This window comes from Amaranthus tricolor, chromosome 1 (genome assembly GCF_026212465.1).
Source record: "Amaranthus tricolor cultivar Red isolate AtriRed21 chromosome 1, ASM2621246v1, whole genome shotgun sequence".
Lineage (NCBI taxonomy): Eukaryota > Viridiplantae > Streptophyta > Magnoliopsida > Caryophyllales > Amaranthaceae > Amaranthus > Amaranthus tricolor.
In genome coordinates, this window is record NC_080047.1 from 8406922 (window position 1) to 8432056 (window position 25135).

General features: G+C 34.3%; 1 protein-coding gene across 1 annotated transcript; it reads left to right on the forward strand.

Annotated features, from left to right (window-relative positions):
• The first annotated feature begins 4792 nt into the window (after nt 1–4792).
• On the forward strand, nt 4793–23316 carry LOC130815456 (zinc finger CCCH domain-containing protein 19). The gene is made up of 10 exons (XM_057682140.1): nt 4793–6032; nt 6486–6565; nt 10146–10327; nt 16787–17858; nt 17937–18064; nt 19034–19093; nt 19172–19222; nt 20108–20178; nt 21042–21193; nt 21306–23316. Exons 1-10 carry the CDS (start codon nt 4948–4950, stop codon nt 23009–23011), a joined length of 4587 nt encoding a protein of 1528 aa, XP_057538123.1. The 5' UTR covers nt 4793–4947; the 3' UTR covers nt 23012–23316.
• Nucleotides 23317–25135: the final 1819 nt, after the last annotated feature.

Genomic DNA, 25135 nt, shown 5'->3' on the forward strand with positions numbered 1-25135 from the left:
GAGATTATGATAAACTAAATAAACATATATATATATATATACAACTAAATATATACAAATGTTTAACATATACAACTAAATAAACATATATATATATATATATATATATATATATATATATATATAAATATATATATATATAAATATATATATATATATATATATATATATATATATATATATATATATATATATATATATATATATATATACATACATACATACATACATAGATATATATATATATATATATATATATATATATATATATATATATATATATATATATATATATATATTTATATTTATATATATATATATATATATATATATATATAAATATATATATATAATATATATATATATACACACACACACATAGTCAATCAAAACCTAACGCTCATCACCCTCATCTACCCTATCCAACTGAGTTGGTCTTCTACGCCTCCTACGGTATTAAGAGGCGTTTGTGTATCACTCTGGTAAGGGAGGGGACTGGTACTGTGATGGCAGGGAGGATGGCCCAGCCTGCGAGGTCCCCGTAACGTCACCGGGGTATAACAAGTCCAAAGCAAAGCAATGGCAGTCAATAAGGTATGACGATATATACCATACAAGTGTGTGTCGTCAATGGCGATAAGAGGTTTACAATGATTGAAGCCCTCAATGCAAGGTTTAAAAGCCCAAGAGACACGTTGGAAGGTTCTAATATTAGGTCGCACATATACACCCGCGTCATTGTCTTACTTAAAAAACCACTCAACTACTAGGCCTGGGTTAAAATGTTGCAAAACTTTTAAAAAGCATGGAAGGAGAGAGTAAGAACCTTCCCAAGTTCCATATATGGACAACAAGGCTTGTTGCTAAGCACACCATGCTCGCTTATAATTCACTTCTATACCAAAACGATCTTTAACCATCTGCCGCACGACAGAGACCTTAATGGATGGGTCTTTAGCAACACAGTTTCTAATGACATTGTTAATGACAGAAGATGTCAAGTGAATGTGTCCAGCCGAGACAGTGTCATTACCCAAAGCACAAGACCCAATGCTCACCATTGTAAGTAACAATACGCCATGAAGATGAGTATGAATCGAGCGTAGCCCTAAGTCTCCACAAACAGCCCCGCTTACACTTCAAGGTAAGGACGGTTTGGTTTGAAGTCTTCATTCTATACTCCATATTTCTACAAATATGATACACTCTTATAGCTTCCAACAAAGCATCTTTACTATCGAACATCATACCCTTCTCCAACTCCCCTTTTTCGGTGTAAGTAGTATCACAAGCCCAAGTCCTTCAGGAGTTGTCCTCCTCATATTGGTCTAGAGGTGGACATAGGGCATAGGGTGTAGGAGCAACGATTATAGGAATGTTACCTAAGGTCATGTCATTTGCTAACGCATCCTTATCGACATCCACATCATCCTCATAAGGATCGTCAATGAGCTCATTACTCTCATTACCATCATCCCAAGGTCCTATCTCATTACTTTCTCCTAAGTTAACCATTTAATCAATTGGAACTTCATACGGAGGGGGTTGAGAAGGAGTACAAGATGGGGAAGGAACAAAAGGATTTTGAGTTTCTTGAGTTGATATAGGCATAGGTGTAGGAGTAGGATTAGGGTTGGGAATTAGGCGCTTACATTTGAAAATAAATTAATATATAGCTCAATAAATGCTTTTTATTTTTGATAATTTTACTTATCTATTTTAAAAATTCACTTTACAAAAAGTAAAAAGTTGACCATGCAAGCAAATGAAAAACTAAAGCCCAAAGCCTAGAGCCCCAAAAGCCCAAAGCATTATGTCCCGTCACTTGTGTAATCACGAAAATTTAAAATCTTTAAGTCAAAAAATCAAAAAAATGAACCAATTAATTCAACTTTCAAACTTATTCCAAAAGTAAGCGTGAAATTCCCAAACCTGAGGTTTGGGATTGTTCGCAGTCAGGTCAAAAAAGACAAAATAGTTGTTCGCAATTAGTAACTGCGTACAACTATTTTTGCGAACAACTATTTGACCTGTTCGCAGTTAGTAATTGTGAACAACACGAACAACATGCTCCACAAAAACAGGTCAAAATAGTTGTTCGCGATTACTAAATGCGAACAACTATTTTGCCTTTTTTGATCTGTTCGCAGTTAACCTCAGGTTTGAGAATTTCACGCTTACTTTTGGAATAAGTTTGAAAGTTGGATTATTTGGTTCATTTTTTTTATTTTTTGACTTAAAGATTTCAAATTTTCTGTAATCACTAATACATGAGCATTATTTTCATTCTGGCTTTTAATACTTGTTTAACAATTGGGTGACATCTAACATGAAAATCAACCCTTGAGAGACCATCTTATTTAGAGACGCTTCTTATGTTCAATTTATTAAAGTTTAATTAAACTAAAAAATGATGAGCTCACCAAATTATGGATGGTCTCTCAAAGAGACCGTCTCTCACAAGAATTTGTGCATCAAAATTTATTCAGCAAGTCTTGTATGAGACCGTTTCACCGTGAGACGAGCCCATACAAGCAGCCCATTAGTTAAAAAAACATTTAAAAATGATGAAATTTGAATAATATAGGACAATAGTTTTTTTAAAGCATTTGAGTTAATCCAATTGAGACCGTCTCATGGTATGATAGTTGCAATAAAGAATTGGTGAAATTAATGTATTCTGGAGGATATTATATATATTGTCTTGCATAAAATTATATAAAGAGGTCAGTGTAACTTGTAGTTAACTTGTGAGTTTGTAAACTTTTGTGCTAAGACTCTTTTCCTTAGTTCTTGAAAGTTTTAGCCGCATTATTAATTTTGATCTCCTCATCGAACTGGATTATGGATGAACTAAGAACTTTAATTTGGACTTCTGTAATATTATTTTGGATGTTAATTGTGTAATTATTATTATTATTATTATTATTATTATTATTATTATTATTAGTCAATGAATATTACTCCATTCTAATCTCATTATGAATTGAAATTATATCAAAAGTGCGAAAATAAGCTGCACTCGAATCTGTAAGGTCCATAGATTCGGATCTAGGTCTTGAAAATTTAGACCCGCGAATTTGGTAACAGAACAACCCGTTGCCATCCCTACTCCCCATACATGAGTTGAATAGTTCAACTAATATATTTATTAGTATATGAACTATTTGTTTTGAGGTTATTTTACCAAAAGACGATCTCTAAGTAACTCTTTTAGTTATCATTGAGGAAAATAAAAAAGAAAAATTATCTAGAATAATTTAATCTTTTACTGATTTTCCTACAATAATCCTAACTTTAGATTAACTACTAACTTTTGATTAACTACAAATAATCTTAACTATAAAGCATGCTTACTAAGAATGTACCAAGGTAACCTCTTACCTACACAAGTCATTTTGCATAAAAAAAAATTTAAAAGTAAATAAAAAATTAAATTATATAAAAATAAAAAAATATTTAAAATTAAAAAGAGAAATCCAGTATGTTTATTATATGATTTTAACTTTATTTTTTGATATTTTGATTTTTGGTTTTATTTTTCCTTTTTCTTTTGTGTTTGAATTAACTTACAAAAATTGATCACCATTTGGGCCAAAACGTTCATAGGTAAGTGACCCTAAAATTCTGATAATTTATGGTGAATCAAAAATTGAAATTATTGAAGGAAAATCGATAAGATTTCAGATTATTCTAGGTAAAATTTTCAAATAAAAAAGTTAAATTTAATTAAAATTCATTAAAGGTAGGAGGTTATCAAATAATACTGGAAAAATAATTTGGAAAACTTACTTAGAATAATTCTAACTTTTCATGATTTTCCTATAATAATCTACCTATTGATTAACCACAAATAATCCAAACTTTAGGGAGTATTTGCCTAGAGCAAGCTCGGTAATCAGATCTATAGGAAGTTTTATTTTTTTAAAAAAAGATAAATTAAAATAAAATTTTGAAAAACATGTTAAAAAAAATTCTGAATTTTTTATCATCTATAATTTTTGATACAAATTTTGAAAAATTTTCTCTAATTTTACATTAATTTTAAAGTTATTTTTTTAATAAATTATCTACTATAGCAGGTCATTCGATTATCCGAGTTTACTCTGGCAAATACCCTCTAAAGTTGCAATTATTTATAATTAATCAACAAGTGAAATTAGTATGAAAATTCGTGCAATGCACAAAATTATTTGTATAAAACTATCTAAATATAAATTTAAATAGATAGAGAATTTTAGAATATATTGTGCTTTTAATGAAAAAGTCCAATTGCTAATATAAGTATTAATTAAAGTTCTCTTTCTTTATAAGGTAAATATGGATAATCTTTCAATAACGTTATCATAATTATCTTTGTCATTCTTAATATTTTAATGAAAAAACTTTATTAATTAGCAAATACTTCAACATAAAGAACAAATATATATTATATAAGAACTTTAATTGGAAATCTTATGTAACTTTTAAATTCAAAAGTAAATACTCTAAGAAATTTAACAGAACATATCTAATTGTGATATACTACTCATATATTAAAAGAATAAGTTGATGCTAACTTTGATAAAAATTATTTCTTATGATTTTAAGTTGATGTTACTTTTGGTAAAAATATTTCATATGGCAAATCAATATGAAAATGCCATGTGAAATTTTACAAATATTTTATTATATTCTAGATTATTTTACCAAATAAATTTTGTATTTATTCATGATTAATTAAATATTAAATTTTTTTTATGATAATTTTTACATACTAGAGTACCTACTAGTTTTAATCTTTTCGTGCAACAAAAAAAGGAGACGAGTCTACTGCGTTTTCTATTTTTTTGTGAGAAAAAGAAACTTATATAAGCCTAGGGTTTTTCTATCCTCGCATTTTCTTCAATTCAATTTCAGTTATCAAATCCTAGGGTTTTGTTTATTGATTCAATCTATTCTCTTTCAATGGAGGACGAAGATGATACTGTGAAGTCAGTCGACGCGTTTCTTTCTGCTGTTGAAGAGCCAACGTCAGAGGGAGAACCTCAAGTTTCTGAGCAATGCGACACCGTTTTAACTGCGGAAGATGTAATTGAATCTCGTTTACCGGAGCAAAATGTGGTGAAAGGTGAAAATGTTGAGGAATTGAACTTAGAGGATACGGAAATGCAAGAATTGGATGAAAATGGCGTGAAATTGGAAGATTTGGAGGAGAAAAAGGAGGAAGTGGTAGAGGAGGGAGATAAGGAAGTGGATAACGTTAAAGAATTGAATGGGGAGGGCGCGAAAGTGGAAGTTGATGGAAAGAAAATGTTTGTGGATGATGATGGAGTGAAATTAGTGGAATTGAAGATGGGAAACAAGACGGTGATTGAGGAATTGCAATTGGAGGATTCAAAAGAAGATATTGTTGGAGAAATAAGAGAGGGGTTAGTTGGCGAGGGTGTGAAATTGGAAGATTTGGATAGGGATACCGTGGTAGTGGTGGAAGGTGAAGTTGGAATTGTGGAGGATATGGTGAAGGCAGAAGACGATAAGGAGTCAAAAAAGGAGGAAGAACGAGGAGGAAGTGAGGACGATTTGAAGGAGGAAGTAGTGGTGGGAGAAGGAGGAGGTGAGGAAGTTCCAAAGGAGGAAGAAGCGGTTGGAGAAGAAGATGATGAGGAAGAAAAGGAGGAGGAATCGGTCGGAGAAGGATGCGAGGAAGCCGTGAATGACGAGGAGTTGGTGGGAGAAGGAGGTGAGGAAGCTGCCGAGGAGGAATTGGTGGGACGCGAAGGAGGTGAGGAGATGGAGGATTTAGAGGCAAATGTTGATGAGGAGGTGCCGCAAGCTGTGGCTGAAGAGGAGGAAGAGACACCTGTCGCTGAGACAGAAATGGAGACAGAATCTGAGGTGGTAAAAAGTAACAGTGGCAGCAGTGGGAAACGGAGGCGTGGTAAGAATGCTAAGGCAACCACTCCGGTGAAGGCGCCAGCAAGAAAGATTGTAGGTGAAGATGTTTGCTTTATATGTCTTGACGGAGGGGACCTAGTTCTTTGTGACAGGAGGTTTGTTCTATGTTTTATCATTGGAGAGTTTATTCTAGTCTTTGTTAGTTGAAATTTCAATTGTGTATTAGTAATTGATATTCTATCCTTTACTTAACCAATGTCGTGTTTACAATTTTACATGTTAAGCTCTTGTTAGTTATTGCATCAATAATTGCATCAAAATGGACCAAGTGTTTTCTCCTGCTCCCCCTTTGTTGTTTTAGGTAATCTTACATAAGGTTTAGGGATGTATTGATTGAAATTTAATTCACAAGATTGACATTTTCTTGAGCGGCAAATAATATGAAATGTTTTCTTGTGATTTGAAATAATAGAAACACATTTCTGTAAAATTAGTTTTGATGAAGTAATCGTAATGAATTGTTTTAGGTTGAACTTCAATGAATTAGGAAATCTACTTTTCAAAAAGATCAAATGGAAATATATTAGCTTATGATCTTGGTATTTCAGGGGTTGCCCTAAGGCGTATCATCCTTCATGTGTGGATCATGATGATGAATTTTTCAAAACAAAGGGTCGGTGGAATTGTGGTAAGTTGTACATTATCATCCATTGTTGCTTATTTTGGATCGAAATTATTCTCAGATTTTTGTTGTTCTTTTTTGCAATCATATTTTATGGTTCCTAGAGATTTGTGAATGGACGATTTTCAAGTCTTTGTCTTAAATGTTTACTTATGAGAAAGTCCATGATAAAGATGCAGTGTTTGATTTGCACAATCTCATCGCTAAGTAACAACTTCTACGAGTTCTTAGATGTTTTGTCATCTCCACATGTGAAGGTAATCCATCATTAAACAAGTTGTGCACATTGAACAATCGTTTGAGAATACATTGTCTTGTTCTACAGACAAAATGATAGATTAACCCAATATTTTGAATTGCCTTATAGATGACCTCTTGAAAGCCCTAGTTGCTTTATATTAGTTACTTTCTCCCTTCATAATTATTATGCAAAAAAATTAAGAACATCAGAATTGAGGGAGGTCTATTCCAACTGCTCACACTACAAGAATACCTTAGCACATAGTGGAACAACAAACTCCTCCTTTTCCTTTCTAAACCTAACATATAAAATCTACACCCTGTAGATTATCCTTCTTGGATTTACTACTATATACATATTCTTGGCATTTAGCCCATTCAAAATAAATTGATTACTAGAATGACACGAGACATGAGGGCTATTTGGGTACTATTGAATTGACCTCTAAGATGGTGAAAGAGTGAGAAGATGATTGTTTCTCTATATTTCAGCTATTGCATGTAATTAAAACTATATGCACTTATTTTTGTTTAGAGTTGCTGATGATGTCTGCAAAAAATAAAAATAAAACCTTATTTGCTATTACAAGGATTAGATTGTGTACATCCAAAGTGGGAGCCACTTTGACTTGGAGGTAATGAACAAGTTGTTTCTTCAAAAGTCAAACAAAGTTCGAAATATAGATAACAAATGTTGCTACTTGCAGTGTTTGATATTTTCACTAGTTGAGGATGAAGAGGGTTAATCGAATAGATAAGTGAAGAAGAGGGATCATATGAAGTAGTGAAGATGACATAGGATTTAATAATTCTAACAATTTCGCGTTGCTTAAAATGTTTATAAATAAAAAATGGTTTGCAAAGAGATGGTTAATGAGTTGGGAGGGTCGTGAGAGACAAGAATTTTGTGGTAGCTAGGTAGGTGAAATCATAGGATTTGAAAGTGTGTGTCCCTATATGTTTTCTTCACTTTCTCTTTGAGTAACGAATTTAAATGATGATTTTTCTTATAAAGTAAGAAATGTCTAAATTAACTGTATAGAATCTTCAATAAACGTGAAGTGCTAGCCTCTCATAATTATATATCATTCATTAGTTCAAAAAATGTAAAAGTACTATCATGTTTCATGTACAATATAGCATTTACAAAATCTACTTTCATACGAATAATTAAATTAGGAGTTTTAAAAAACTAATGCCTTTTAGCTAGTCAAGCATGGCCATATGTTCCTTGAAAATCTTAGTCTCTAAGGAAAGTGCAACAACAATGCCAAACATGGGAAAAAGCACATATATGACATTGGGGCCACTCCACCCTATTTGATTGTTTGACTTTTGAACTCTTGTGTATCTACTACTTCTATGCATAATAAAGGAAAAATAAAATTTGACAATTACATTAAACTCACTTGCAATGTAAAATTAGGAAACATATCGAAAACTAAAAGCAGTATAATGTGATTATGACATTAGTAAATCAATTTGAATGAGTATGGTTGGCTATGATTTTACTCAAGCTAATATCAATTGCCAATGTTCTTTAGGTTTATTAATTGTTGGTCTGAATTTAAATTTCTCGGTTATTTACAATTGACATTTCTAAGCTTTATATATTCACCCTATTTATTCATAGCAAATGGACAATGTAGGTCTGCAACAATTTTTCCTTACCTTATTGCAATTGAAATGAGAAATTTAGTGGTATTTATTACTAATCACAAAAATTTTGTTTATATGACATTCACGTTGTGGATGACTTTGACTTTTTTGAACCCATTTAACATAATGTTTGGATTTGCCTCAACAAAAGCCTTACTCCAATGAAATGGGGCACGCTACATGAACAAAAACAAATCAGCATAGGATTGATGGTAACAAAAATTATTTGATAGTGTAATATTTTCATCTATTTTAATCAAATGTTCGATTTGGAAATTCACCAATTTTTAAGAACAAGAGGGGAAGAACCACATGGGAAGAGTGAGTTACGAAAAAAGTAACGGAAAAAGTGATAATTTAACGATAATTGTTTAAATAGTTGGATTCCATGACGGAACACGTAAGGGAATAATGTTACCTAACTAGAAATGCGACATTTATTGTGAATATGCGAAAAGAGAAAACGAGACATTTGATTAGGAGATACTAATTTACTAGTGACAAAATCAATTCCAATGATCAACAACATATATTCTCCATCTTAATGCATTCCTATCTATTGTTATATATCCGAGCAAACATGTGAGGTCAAACATGACCTATCTTTTTTTGCTCTCATAAGCTACTTAAATTTTCAACCTTTAATCCTTCAAATGATGTATTTTTCAGTCTTCTTTGCACATGACTAAACTAATGTAGTCTATTTTCTCTCATTTTGACTTATGGCAATACGCTTTCTAATGTTTTCATTTTGAATTATGTCATTTAGGGTATGTCTACTCATTCATTTAGACATATGCGTCTCAACTATACTATTTTTCGACATTGATCTCTTTTGAAGGCTTAATTTTCTGACACTTTTTTTTAATAAATGGCAACGTGCAAGATTTTTTTTCGTTAACATTAGTGACACACCTTGATCGTTTGATATTCTTTTCGTAACTCTATTTGAGCCTCAACATACACTAAATTCTATGCTCAACATCTTTATCAAGATTTATTTTCTTGTGGAAAAATCTTGCGCAGCATTCGATTTCTTGTCAGTTGGGTTTGACCCAACAGGGTACATATTTATTGTTAATTTATTTGATCGTTATAATAGCTAAAAATATCATGTAATTTTTGTCGTTAAAACTCTAAAAATAGCTTTTCTTATTATATTTGGTAAAAAACAACTTTTCAAGTCATACTTGTACAATACTAAACTCATAATAAAAATTGACAAAATTGATAGTAGGTTACAACCCTGTCGGTCGAGTTGTATCAAAATTTTACATTTGTAATTGGTCGTAAGCTAGATTTATCCATTAATACAATGTCATCAGTAAACTATATGCACCATGATAACAGATGCTAACCATGGCTTTCTTGAACCCGCAGTCATGAATATTCATGATTACAGATGCAAAGCTACCATGTCTTGTTTTTGAAGTTGCAATCCTGTTTCATAGCTACTGTAATGTTTAAATAAGCCTAAATGTAATTTCCTTGTTGCTTTGGTTGGTGTATGAATTTAAAATTAGAATTTCTGGTTTTTACATGATCTAGTTAGTATTTCTTTGTCACCACAGGGATGTATATCTTGTGCATCCTTCATTCCTTCCTTATTTTTGATGTCACTTCTGCTTCACTTTTCTCTCATGTCGACACTCTTGTGTTTTGATTGATTGTTTTCTTTCATGTACAGGTTGGCATCTTTGCAACCAATGTAGAAAGACCGCTTATTTTGTGTGTTATACTTGTACGTTTTCATTGTGCAAAGCTTGCAGTAAAGATGCTGTTATATTTCCTCTTAGAGGTAGCAAAGGGCTTTGTGAGTCCTGCATGAAAACTGTAACGATGATTGAAAATAGTGAACAAAGCACGATGGTAAATATTCGCTTCCTTTATTTCTACATTATTGATATTAATGTTTATTTTCCTCATTCTTATTTTGTGTTGATGTATCTCTTAAGGTAGTGGCATTGATCATCTATACCAAAATTGTTGCATGCTATTTGTGGATGTTGACACCTTGTCAATATACTTAAATAAAACCTAAGAGCTACTTTTGTTAGACTCTTTGAAGTGCAAAACATACATGCTACATAGCAATTATTAAGGAACTATAAATCAAAATAAAACCTAAGAGCTACTTCTGTTAGACTTTATTTGAAGTCCAAAACATACATGCTACATAGCAATTATTAAGGAACTATAGATCAAAGCAAATAATAGTGGACATGTTTGCTTCATCATAAAATAACTTTTGAGCATGTTTCAACATTCTATTCTATGCATGATAGATCTACTTGATTTTGCAACATTCATATATATAAGAAAAATGTTGGTTCCTTAGCCGAGTGCTTGAACTAATAATCTATTGTCTCTCTTTGTCCACCAAGTTAGTCGCTCATCTGTTTATTTCGATTTGGTGATATAGTGCAAAAATGCGGTAATGGTCGCGATCACTGTAATAAAACGAGCATGCGGTAGTAAGAGTGATGCAATTATCGTAATGCCTAAATATTGGTCAAAAGCATGAGATACCCTCTTGATTATACATGATTTTTCACACGATTATGATGAAAAAAATATCAGTTCACTTTTTTTTTTTGAAACCTTTACATGTAAAGCTGTACGACCTTGTTTTTGAACTATAATTTTGTCTATTAAATCCAATTTTCTTGCCATACAATCTCGACTCTTAAAAATCCCTAGATTCCAAACTCGCTATTGTACATGTACAAACCGATGCAATATATCATACCTAGTTTTATCCCGAATATTTTCGATTCTAACGTTTTGCTTTTTAATTTTCATTCCTAATCATATCATTATCGCGGGGTACTATTGTGATAAAGAAGGATATAATGTGGTGAAATAAAGAGGTCAAGACAATTATCAAGGAATAGAAAATGCTTTCTTGCATTAGGATATTGCTGGAATGAGGAAAACTCAGCTGAATATAAGGAAATTAAAACCAAGACACATGTATTAGTATGTGAGTTGAAAATAAAGGCTTTAAAAGAGGTGTTTGACAATACAGATTCTAAAGAGAGAACAAAATATCTATAGGATGGCAAAAGATGAGACAAGCAAAAACTAATGATATAGGTGTAGTAAAGTGTATCGAGGCTAAGGATAAGAACATTCTTGTTCAGGACAAAAACATTAAGGATTGAGGAAGAGGGTATTTTGATGAACTATTTAACGGAGAAGCAAGAAAATATTGTAGGAGACAATCACTCTCGTAGTTTAAAATAGAGAATTTATGTGAAAAGATAAAGGGAACTTTTAAAGAAAAAGAAGCTAAAGAAAGCAATTGGGCCAGATGGTATACATGTTGAAGTATTGATATGCCTAACTTGGCTAACTAATCTATTTAACAAGATTTGGAGGACAAATAAGATGCTCAATGACTGGAGAAAGAAGTATGCTAGTGCCCATTTACAAGGACAAGGTAGATATCTAAGATTGCTCTAACTATCGAGGAATAAAAGTCATGGCCATATTATTAAATTATGGAAAAGAGTGATAGAGATACGTTTAGGGAGATGTACCAGATGTTGGATTTATGCTAGGAAGATCTAAAATGGAAGCAATTCATCTTATGCGATGGAATATTACAAGGCTAGAAAAAGTGATTTACTCATGTTTTCTATTAACCTAAAAAAAATACAACAAGGTATTAAGAGAAGTACTTTTGTGGGTAATGACAAAGAAGGATATTCTCAAGAAATACATTAATGTGGTGCAAGATATAAATCAAAAAGTAAAGAAGAATGTGAAGAGTCAACAACAGATTATCCAATGACAAGTGGCCTTCAATAAGGCCTTAGTTTTAAAAAGTGCGCCTTGCTTTGCGCTTTTTTGCCTTGAGCATAGGTTTAACAGTATACGCCTTAGCTAGGCGAGGCAAAACCCACTACAAGAGGTAGCTCCTTGGGCGCCTCAATGTGCCTTGTATGCTCGGTGCGGCTTCTTATTGGTCTGGGTAATGAACTTATGTTTGTTTAATTGAAAAATAAATGAAACTCAACTGAAATTATTCGAATATAAAGTTCGAGAAACCGTTACTTCTTTAAGAAAAACAAGAAGCATGTGAAGAAGAAGAAATGAACTTCGATATTCTGCATATGCTTATTATAATAGCTATGTGCTAGACTGGTGTTTTCAACAAAAATAATGAATGTTTTCAAGCTTGTTGATACCAAAATATGAATTTTATGTTGGTTTAAGTATTATATGTTTTAAAATTGGTTTTAAAGCATTTTTCTGAAAAAGTTCATCTCGCCTACAAAAAGCTCGCACCTTCGCCAACGCACTTTGCGCCTAGACTCTAAGGATCTTTTATGCCTCGCTTCGCCTCACACTTTTAAAAACTAAGATCAAAAAGGCTCGACCTTAAGCTCCTTTCTTCTTGCAACAATCCCAGATAAGATAACTCGATCAATACAAAAAGATGTGTCTTAGTGCATCTTATTTGCTGATAATATTGTTTTGGTAGATGAGATTAGAGAGTGGGTAAATGCTAAGTTAAAATGAATAAGACAAGAGTTGTCGCGAGAGTTAAAATTATGTCGAAGTAAGCTACAATACATGAAGTGTAACTTTAGCACATACAAGATAACGAGATAGACTATAAAGAGAGAAGATAATGAAATCGCTCTAAGCTGATGCTTTAAATATCTTGGGTTCATATTTCAGAGTAGTGGAAACCTCCAACAAGATATGACCTATATAAAATTAAGAGTGAGTGACAAAAATAGAGAGGGACTATTGGGATATCAAGGTGTTTCGCTAAAGCTAAAGGGGCAAGTTCTATCGAACGACCATTAAACTAGTGCTACTATATGGATCTAGGCTTTTAAAAAGGATCATTGTAGGAAGATGGAAGTAGTGGACATACGAACAACTTCGATGGATGAGTGGACGTACCTTATTGGATCGAATTTGAAACGAAGATTTAAAAAAGGGTTTATGATTTGCAAATATTGAGGAAAAGAAGTAAGAAAATCGTTTAAGATAGTTTGGGCATGTGCAAAGATGGGGGTATGAGCGAACCAATAAGAAAGATAGAAAGTTAAAGGTCAAGGACTTAGAAAAGGGCGATGATGATCAAAAATGATTTAGAGGGCAAGAGAGGAAATTCTATGAAGGATCTAACTTACATATTGAGATCTTAGAAAATTGAAATGAATGGAGAAGAAGAATCCATGTGGACGACCATTAGAACTGATATATTAGTTCATGTAGCCAAATCCAATCTTTTGGAAACAAAGCTCTAAATTGTTGCTAATATAGCATTATCATTTAGAGTGTCTGTATGTCCATCTATACTTACGCGTCTCTCCTTTTCCTTAACATCAATGCCATTACATTTAGTGTGGGGTGCTTGAATTAGGGGTAGTTTTGTAGAACATAGATTGTTGGTAACATATAAAAGCCATACAATGTTGCAGACCAAAATGTTACTGCTGTAGTTTTTGAATTGTGTTTTCATATTTTTTAGGTATGAATGTGGCAAGGTTTCATATATCTTGCTTCAATAGCTATAGTCCTCTCTGATCCGTTATGAATGGAGTTCATTTTTATATGAACATATTTGGTCAACCTTAGCAACCTATTAAGTTTCTTTAGCATCACTGATAACAATAAGTTTTTACATTTCCAAAATGTTTTGCTCCTTTTGAAATCTATTTCGTATTATATGAACTCCTGGATAAAGATTTTGTGTTGGTTAGTATTCATACAAGTAATGTCAAAAGTGCCTTGCTTAACTTAGCAACGAGAACTTGCTAAAAATCAATATTTGAGCTTAGTAAACTCTTTTCATCATTTTACTTAGTATGCCCTATTTTATGTGAATTCAAATTGGTGTTCCTTTGTGACAAAGTCTAAAAGTTCACAAATCTATGAAAAAAATTTCTAAATAACATTAGAGATTGCTCCACTTGTTTTGGTTGCTTTACTATGGAGACGAGGACTTGTGGTAGAGACTTTACATGGAGATGAGAGGGAGGGAGAGAGGGAAGTGGTTGCAAAGACCTAGATAATGTGAAGGATCAAATTCTAAGGGACAATCATAAAAGGCAATTGGAACAATTTCAAGGGAAAAAAGGAGTATTTGTTGCAAATTTATTCACAAAAGCTCATCTCATGCACACCACACTGAGACAATTCTTGAAAAAAGAAGCTTATAGGTGATGACCACCAACCAATATATCACTAGAAGACAGTGAAATGGAGAAAAAAGGAAGCTATAAGTGTTGTATCTATCTCCTACTCAATTGTGAAGCAGTAGCCCAACCCTGGAGAGGTTATGAATCTTTTTGACGATGCATGCAAGCAAATACCTTGTGTCAGTTTTACCAAATGAGAGATTTGAACTGAGAATCCCTATCTCTTTCAGGTTTCAAGCATAGGGAAGCACTTGAGTAAAAAAAGAAGTAATTGGTGATCTTATGATTATCGAATCCTAGTTGTCTCATTTTGCGGCCTGTTTTCAGGGATGGAAATTGTTCGTTGAAATGATGGAGGTGTAGAGTGTGTGGTCAAGGGGCAAAGCTGAAGATTGGGCGTGGTCTTGGCTAGGGAACCTGAATGGGTTTTGTTTAGCACGCACCAATACACCATCGTAGGCAGATTTATATTGTTTAGCACGCACCAATACACCATCGTAGTTTATATGTAACTGCCGTTGGCAGGGTTAGATAGGCATTTGGGTGTGTAGGAAGGAGTCAGGAGAAACTGTGCAGTCGTGTTTTTCTTGTATCATGTCTTGTCGCCTTAGGTGATGGAGATGGACATTGGTAGATGATTTTCAAAAAGTTGTGGCACCTTTTGTGTTTCTTTTATCTTTTTTCAGGTCATAAGAATATCTGTCATATCCTTGGTCTTTTATGCTTAAACTTGAGTCTACACATCCCGAATTATATAAGCTTAGCTACCACAATATGGTATTGTGAAGATGGTAAATATGATAAGTTCCTTGCTATTGAAGTTTCCTTGTGCTAAGATCGAGAGGAGCTACCACATGTGTTATACAACAGTCAATAGATGACTAGAATACCTGTCCGACTTACAAGAGAGGCAGCGAGGCTGTTGTTGGGGATGCTAGGGAAAATAAGTCTACCTGATTAGATTAAATATTAATTCTGCTAGGGAGTTCTGTTAAAGTATTAGCGGCAAGATGCCTTGCATTTAGCATATTTGAATATCTGGAGTGATTATAAGAGATTATTGCAGATTATTGCCTTACGTTTTTTAGGCTTTTGGCTATATATAGCTATCTAAATAAATGCTGAAGTATGCTTGAATGAAGTAGAACATACCTCGTGAGGTTGCTTTGCTTGAATCAGCCTTTATTACTCTTTGCTTTTCTTTCTTATTCAATATTCTGATCCATGATCTACTTCTACTTATTTTTAGTTATATATGTAAAGGTTTTTAGAGGACTTGCTTCATCCCTTCACTGAGGGTTATGAACTAATGCAACAGAATTGCTAATATTGTTTCGGCTATCAATTATCAGCCTTTCCATTTATATGATGTTGAGCTATTCTGGGTTATCTTTCTGCTGGCCTTCTGTTTCATATGTAATTGGCTTGAATAATCCTGCCCCTCATTTATTCTCTATTCACACAAATCCTTATTTAAGATGGTCTCCTGGTGTCACAGATTAGCCCAACTAAATTTATTAAAAAATTTACTTTCATGCTTAAAATACTCACTTTTAATTGTTTAATGTTCATGTTATTTTTGGATGTTATAATTGACACTTTGAATTTTAAAACACTCACTTTTTAAAACTTGGGCACCTTGTATGGATGTGTCTTCTGTGAGACGGTCTCATACAAGAGTTGCTCCTCCATTTATTATTTTTGATGTCTGAACTTGATCCTCTGTTGTGTCTAATAGCTTACATCATGTAAAATAACTTGGACCTTGACCAATGAAACCTTCTATTAAATGTTTGCAGTACTTGGGCGTTTCGAATCCTTTATGATCTGGTAACTGTCATTACAGAGTTTAATAAATTCAGGAAAGTTTCTGGTCTGTGTGTGTATGGGTGGAGGGGAATGTTAACTTTAGTAGTAGTACGAAGGGTTTCAGCTGAACTTCATTGGTTTTTCCCTGCACCAACTCTTGTATTAGAGTTGGATTTTTTTTGGAAAGTTCTCTGTAAAAGATGTTCATAACATATTGCTGTTGATCACCAATTAAATTTGTATTTCTTTATGGCAAATGGTTGTGACTTGTGACTGAATGAAGATCCTTTGTAGTGTTTTTGTTGTTATATTGACTTCACATTTGAAATTATCTTCGCCATTACTCTCTTTGCAGGGTCATTCATCTTTCGACGATAAAAGTAGCTGGGAGTATCTCTTTAAGGATTACTGGATTGAACAAAAAGGGAAACTGTGCATTACTTCAGATGAGATTGCGCAGGCGAAAAATTCACGTAGAGATTCTGATGTAAACGATAGACAGCAAACACCAGTTGAGTTACATGAGGGTTATAATGATGCTGGTACTGACTCTGACAGCTCTCTTGCAAAAATAGAGGCGGCTAATTCAAAAACAAAAAGAAAAAAAAGAAAGTCGAAAAATGTGGATTCTGGTACAGAAAGCTCTTCAGAGCCGGAGGCTGGCACAACGAGAAGAAAGAAAAAAAAAAGGTTGAAGTCCCAGGCTAAGGAGGATTCAGATTCAGAAAATTCTTCTGGTAACCAAGTTACACCTGCTAAGAGGGGAAAAAGTTCCAGAAGGTTGAACAAGTCCCGCTCAAAGGATTCTGCGACTGCAGCTGATGGTGAACTCTATATGGAAGGCAATTTTGAGTGGGCATCAAAAGAGCTCCTGGAGTTTGTCATGCACATGAAAAATGGTGATGGATCTGTTCTGAGTCAGTTTGATGTACAAGGACTCTTGCTGGAATATATAAAAAGAAACAAACTTCGTGACCCACGTCGACGAAGCCAGATACTTTGTGACACAATGCTTCAAAAGCTGTTTGGAAAACCACGAGTTGGTCACTTTGAAATGTTAAAGCTGCTTGAATCCCACTTTCTTTTGAAGGAGGACTCCCATGCTTATGATAATCGAGGAAGTTTTGTTGATACTGAAACTAGTCAACTAGATATTGATGACCACACTGATTCATTTTTGGATTCTGGCAAAAGTAGGGGAAAAAAATCACGTAAAAAAGGTGAAGAGAGGGGGCAGTCCAACCTTGATGACTATGCTGCCATAGATATGCATAATATTGACTTAATTTACTTGCGCCGGTGTTTAATGGAGTCCCTGATGGATGATTCTGAAACCTTTCATGAAAAGGTTGTTGGCTCTTTTGTCAGAATAAGAATTTCTGGCAGCAGCCAAAAGCAAGACATTTACAGGCTGGTGCAAATAGTTGGTAATTATTTTTAATTATTTTTTTAGTGGGATTTTTTTTTTTTTTTTCAGAATTAGATTGACTATTGTTCTGCTTAAGGTACTAGCAAGGCACCTGAACCATACAAAGTGGGTAAAAGGACAACTGAGGTCATGCTTGAGATTTTGAACTTGGACAAGACAGAGATCATAGCAATAGATACAATATCCAATCAGGAATTTACGGAGGTGATGACATCTCTTTATTTGTTATCTTTTGGACTGCTGAAGTTAGGAGAAAATTAATCATTTGTTGCTTGTATATGTATTCTTAGGGTTAGATTTTTTTAGGCTTTGTTTCCTTAGTGACTAGAACATGTGTCCTTTGTGGAAGAATAAAGAATACAAGTGCATGATTTGCCGAAAGATAATGGATTTTGTTTGGAGGAGGGAAGATCTCATTGCTCTGTTTTCGGTTTATGTTCACGACCTTATATTTTGGGATTAAGTCTTTTGGTGTTATTGGGAAAGGGGGAACGGGTGAATATTGTATTTGGCTGAAAATAACAAAGGATTGTTGCGCTTTCTGCAAGAAAGAAACTGTATTCACTGTGTTGTTGCTCTGTTTTGTTTATGTAGCCGACGCCCGACTCCATATTTTGGGATTTTAGGCTTTTGCATTGATGGGGTGGAAGGAAGGGGTTGGGATTTTATTTGGCTGAACCCTTTTCGAAAGAAAATACTGTATTCACTGAGTTAGTGTGCCTCAAATACATTTTCCTTGGGATCAAACACCTCACCATATGAGTGGCCAATTTATTCTGCTGAAAAATTTCTCCTTATTGATGGATTATTATTACATCTATAAGAACAAACTGTAATATTTTTGAGTTTTGGTTTATGATTTGGAAAATTTGATATCTTGCTAATTGTCTTTTGTATCTCATTTCTTTTGGACAATTAGGCCATTTGATGTGATTTTAGTTGAGATTTTCAGATGTAGGAGCAAAACTGAATACTTAATAATTCGTGTATTTCTTACCAGTTACAATTGGGCCAGTTTTATGCACTGCTCTGTTGCATTTGATGGTAACCGATTTTAACATATTTGGGAGTTGGAATTTGGAAGTTGTGCTTTTAACATAGCATTTGCAAGTTAGTGATATTTCCTTTATTTAAAAGAGACAATTTAAAACTTGACATTTTTTGTGGTGTTAGGATGAATGCAAGCGATTGCGCCAGAGTATCAAATGTGGACTTATCAACCGAATGACTGTGGTAAGGCTAATTTGTTCTGGTTTTCATTAAGATTCTTGGACTACGTATGTTGCTGATGAAATTTGTTGCTCTTTTCAGGGTGATGTTCTGGAAAAAGCAAGGGAACTGCAGGAAGTCAGAGTAACTGATGTGAGAAACTAAGTACCTTTCTATTTTGTGAATTAGAGCAATTGATCTCTCATGTTGATTTGTTTTGGTTCATGTAGCTGATCCCACATAGTTGGGATTAAGACTTTTGCTTTGTTGTGTTGTTTTGGTGCTCAAGAAATTGTAGTGTATTTCTTATGAAATATCTTGAGGTCCTTTTCTTGGCGGTCCAGAAACCATATTGCCCAAAGAACTGCAGTGATTTTCTTTAAAAGAAAAGATGTCATATTTGAGTTATCATCCAAAAAAGATGCACATTTTGTTGTGCTGTTAAGCTTCTAGTTGTGAGTGAACTGTACTATCTGAGATATCTTTATAGTCTTGATGCTGTTTTATTATGTTTGGAGCAAGACCTGTTTGGTGTGATGAATCTTATCTGTCAGTAGTTGGTCCTTTCTATGCTCCACAGTAACAGCGGTGCTGCCTGTGCATGGGTAATTAACTGTTCAAATCTACAATAACATTGCCAAAGCCTTAATCCGAACATAGTGAGTTGACTACATGAACAAAAATAGTTCAACACGAGAGACTTAAGAGCACTATTTGAGTTTGAAGATGCTTCAGTGCCAGTTTGGCTCCAAAAAAAAATATATGGCACCTGTAGAAATTTTGCTCCTATCCGTTATACTCTCTTCCAAGTCTTGACTATAATCTTGAACTTCCATATGCATTATTGTTGTTACTTAAGATCCATTTAGATCTCATTACTGGTCAAGTCCACTCATGGTTGGGTTTTAAGTCTACTTTTTGCTTCTGTTCTGTGAAGTGTTCTATTGATATAAACTTTCAATCATAAAATCTTATTATTTGCTTATGCGACTTTTATTGTTTTGCTTTTTTAGTAACACCATGGTAATAACTTTGCAGTGGCTGGAAGCAGAGATACTGAGACTTACCCATCTTCGTGATCGAGCTAGTGAAAAAGGACGTAAAAAAGAATATCCTTTGTATAACTGTACTAATACTTGCTTCAGCTGGTAGTGGGTTTGTACCTCAACCTTAAGTTCAGTGTCAAATCCTCCAAGGGACTTGGGGGTGTGGGGGGGTGAGGTTCTTATCCCTCCCCCCCCCCCCCCCCCCCCCCCTCACTCCCAAGTTTCTGGCTCACGAACTAATATATGAGCAATTAAGGTCCTACTAGAGAATTAGAAATATGCTTGTATGGTCCTTTATCTTTTAGTTAGAACTTTCTAATATTGATTGGTATATTTTATATACATATTACTGACTCGAATAAAAGACTGTATTTTTTTTATTAGCTTTTTGATTATAGTGGACTATAAATTATAAGGCTAGTATATCTGTTCAACAATTTATTGGTAACGCCTATGCAACGGTAGGGGTAGATTTTTTCACCCTGCCTGTAGAATCTTGAGGTATTGAGTTGATCGTAATATTGAGTTACTGATCTTGGAATTTCTGTTACTGTAAAACATGACTAACATGTTCTACTATCCCCACCTAGTGTTGCCATTTCATCTTTATGTAGCTTTTCAGAATGTTAACATATGCTTTTTTGAGATGGCGGTTTTGGAGATTCATGCAAAGGGAACATTGATTTTTGTGTGATCTTTGGGGAAAAGATCCCGTTTTTATAGCCGAGTCACCTCATGTAGTTGGTTTCTTATAGAAGTTTCCAAGTCATTTATCATTCTCTGAAAATAGAAGTGGTTAGTTTGGAGTCTTGTGTCGGGATTTTTTGTCATAGGCATAATCTGAATCTGCTTTACTCACTTTACAAGTGTGTTACTCATCCTTGCGATGTAATTTTAGTTTTTGGCTGTCCTTAACTGGTTTTAACGCTCAGAGAATGTGTAGAGAAATTGCAACTTCTGAATAAACCTGAGGAACGCCAACGAAGGTTGAATGAATTTCCAGAAGTGCATGCAGATCCAAAAATGGATCCAAGCTGTGAGTCTGATGATGAAAATGAAATGCATGATAAGAGACAAGGTTTGCCCATGACAATCGAATCAAACTTAATTTGCTGATCATTATTCTGATGATTATCTGTTTGTAGGAAAAATTGTTTACTGTCAAGGGATCACTTTTCCTCATTTTGTAGGTAATATGAGGCCTAGAGATGGTGGGTTTTTCCGACGGGGCCGGGAACACTTTTCATCACAGAAAGGAGGCTCTGCGTCGAATGATTCCTGGACTGCAAATGCAAGACCTCCCAACAAGACTTGGGAGCCAAGCAGAAATCTGTCTAGCCGGAATTATTCTAGCAGGAGGGAAGATACTACTACTGCCACTCAGTTCAGTGAGCATTCATGGAGTAATGGGGTCGACAAGGGGACACCTAAATCAAATAATTGGGACAAGCCAAGGATTACTCAGGATACTTTGATGACTCGAGCTGAACAATCCGGAACGCGATCAGACTTATCTGTAACACATACATCGGAATCTTCACAGCCTTTATCCACTGCAGGACAAACTGATGTGAAAGCAAATGAGACAGAGAAGTCCTGGCATTATAGAGATCCAACTGATAAGGTCCAGGGTCCATTCTCTATGGCGCAGCTTCGTAAATGGAGTAACACCGGATATTTTCCTGCCGAATTGAAAATCTGGAAAACCTCACAAACTGAAGATGATTCGATTCTTCTAACAGAAGCATTGGCTGGAAGGTTTCAGAAGGAGATGCGCCCGGTAGGAACAAATTTAGATGTTGGCTCAAAGAACAGAAATGCACCATCTTCAATGGATACCTCCAAACTCTCGGGTGGAAGATATGGTTCCTCTAATCTCCCATCTCCAACTCCTTCCCGTAGCCCCTCTGCATGGAGTGGGAAGCCAACGTCGAGTTCTTTCAAATCAACTGGTCAATTCCAAGGGAATGAACGACTACCTTCTCCTACTCCAACAACACCTTCATCTGATCCAAGTGGTGTGGGCAGAGCAACTTTCTCTAAAGGTAATGTAGTTGGGAACAAGCAAGAAACTGCAACGGCATCTCTAGGAGCAGTTCAACCTGCTCCTGTTCCTGCTCAGTTTCTCTCGAATTCTGGTATGATAAATGTGCAACAAATGTCCTTGCAGTCGGGTTTACAAGTAGCAAACCAACCATTCGTCCCTCCTGATAAAGCTATGAACCCAACAAATTTAGGTCCCCATGCTTCCGCAGCTCAGGGCTTCTCAAACATTGTCCAACCTGGCACTGGGCAAGATACTGTCTATACTCAAAATTGGGGACCTGGTTTTGTTGCGAGACCTGAAATTGTAAATGCAAACCTCACACCCAACACTGGGTTGCCGCCACAGGCTGCTTACCATCAGTGGACTGGTGCTCCCGTTAGCAACCAAGCTCCACTGCATACTGCTGCTGGATATCCACCTGGACAAGGAAATATTGCCGCAAACTTCCCTACTATGCCCGCGAACAATGCATGGAGACCATCAGTTCAAACCAACATGCCTTGGGGTGCACAACAGCAATCAATGAACCAAAATGTAGGATGGACTGGGCCAGCAGCAGCCATGGGTCAGTTAACCAGTCCTACACCAGGAGCACCTGCTATGGCAGTTCGACCTGGTACTGTAGGTTGGACAGGCACAGGGCCGAGTCCTACAGCTGGAAACACCAACATGGTTTGGGTTGCTGCACCAGGGAACACAGGTACATGGGGAGGTGATCAAAACCCTAACGTTGGAGGGGCTCAGTGGAATAGGCAGCCATCATTTGGCAGCGGAGGACAAAGAGTGTGCTCATTCCATGAAAATGGGCATTGCAGAAAGGGTTCTGCGTGTGATTTTAAGCATAATTGAATGTTGTTAACATTAGTAGATAGTTGTAGTCTTCTTTTGCCTTGTACAGTCATTCACATCCCAGATAGGGTTCAAGTTTCTCTAATAGATAGTATCTCCTTAATTTAAGTAACTCATGTTAGCTGTGCCCACAATTTTCCTCCCCTTTCCAACTTAATTTATTAACGCTTTTACTTATAGTGGATATTTTAGGCAGCTTATAGTTAGCACCTAGTTTAGTAGTACTAAAATAATCTGGTTTTTGTGAGTGTACTGATTTGCTATAAAGAACTAAAATGCATCATCAAATCTTTCTTGCTCGGGGATTATATGTTTAATTTTACTATCTATCTATTTTTTGTTGAGTCTTATCATCATGCAACAAAACCTATGATATATAATCACCATTTCACTTTTTACTTTTCAATCAATGATCCAAATTAAATTATCTTATTAGAATACACGTTTTACTTTATTATTACTTCTTTGTTTATGAAGTTATAAAAGTCATATTTATAAATGGATTTCATTCGTATTTAACAAGATTCAAATCATGTTAAATTTCTTTAATATATTTATTATATTTTTATACTTAGTTCAAATGCTATTTCGTTCTCTTTGACAAAAGAACTCTCCAGTTTTTGTGATAAACAAATGAAACAGAGAGGCTATTTAACATACAATTTACATATATATCTTATTTTAGTATGTAAATCATATTAGATCGTTACTCAAACATATAAAATTACTCAATATATTAAAGGTAAATTATTTAATATTCCTCTTATTCAAGTGGTGGAGGGAAGTCAACTTTCTCAAAAAGTAATCTAGTTAGGAACAAAAACAAATTAGTCCTTTAGATGAGCTCTTTTATTTGTCCTATGAGACTGACACAGGGCAAAACCTTCATGTTTATAAATAAATTAAAATCATCACGGCTTCTCAAACACGGTCATGGCTTACCATAAGTGGATTGGTGCTACTACGAGTAACCAAGCTCCACCACATTCTTCAGCTAAATATCGACCTGACAAGGATATGTTGCAGCGAACATGGTTTACCTAAGAAAATAGGTACACGGAGAAGTGATCAGAACCCTAATGTTTAAGAGGCTTAATGGCATAGGGAGCCATCATTTGGCAGCAGGGGCCAAAGAGTGTGCATATTCCATGAAAATGGCCATTGCAGCCAGTAAGGGTTTGTCTCGTGTTTATAAGCATAATAATTGAATATTATTATCACTAGTAATCTTCTCTTGCCTTGTAAATTCGTTTGCATCCCAAATAGGATTTGAAACTTGCAATTTACATCTTTTTATCAATACGAGGTTTTCCTCATATCATTTACTCAAATCCACTACGAAGTATGTACAATCATTTAATCTTAACGGCATGTTTAATTGTTGGTATTAAAAGGTAGAAATGGTATTAAAAAGTTAGTACACATTTATGGGGAAAATCTCTTGGCAAAGTTAATAGTCGTGTTTATTATATTTCAACTATATTATTTTCTTCACAAATTTCATTCCAATACATTAATATTTTATATACTTTTACGTTGTTTTTATCTCTATCTCTTTATATGATGAAGATGAATATATATTTACATGTCTTGGATGCAATATATTGTAAAGAGTATGAATAATTTTTTGCTCAATTTACGTTGATTATAGCTAGAGAGTAGAGACTATAATATATGGCTAGATGGCCTTGATACATGTCTAAGATCAGCCAATTACTACAATAAAAATACAAGTTACTAAAATTAGGATAACACAAAGAATATCCCATAGATATAATTATAGAATATAATACTCCTTTTAAATTAAAATTAATGTTTCATTTGTTTTTTACACGTTTGTTAATGCACTAATTCAATCCATAATATCTCTAATTGTGTAAAAATTATAAAAAAGTTAATATTAATAACCTTCATATTGAGATAAATCAAATAAGATCTCATTTGACTATATATTTGAAATTATAGTTTAAGAATTAAATACAAATTAAATACAAATTAAGAGTGAAATATGAATAGTGTAAAAAAAAGGGATATTAACTCTAAATTGGAGGAAGTACGAAATAAATAAGTACATGGTAATGAGAAAAATACAAAAAATATGAATAAATTAAATACTTAACATAT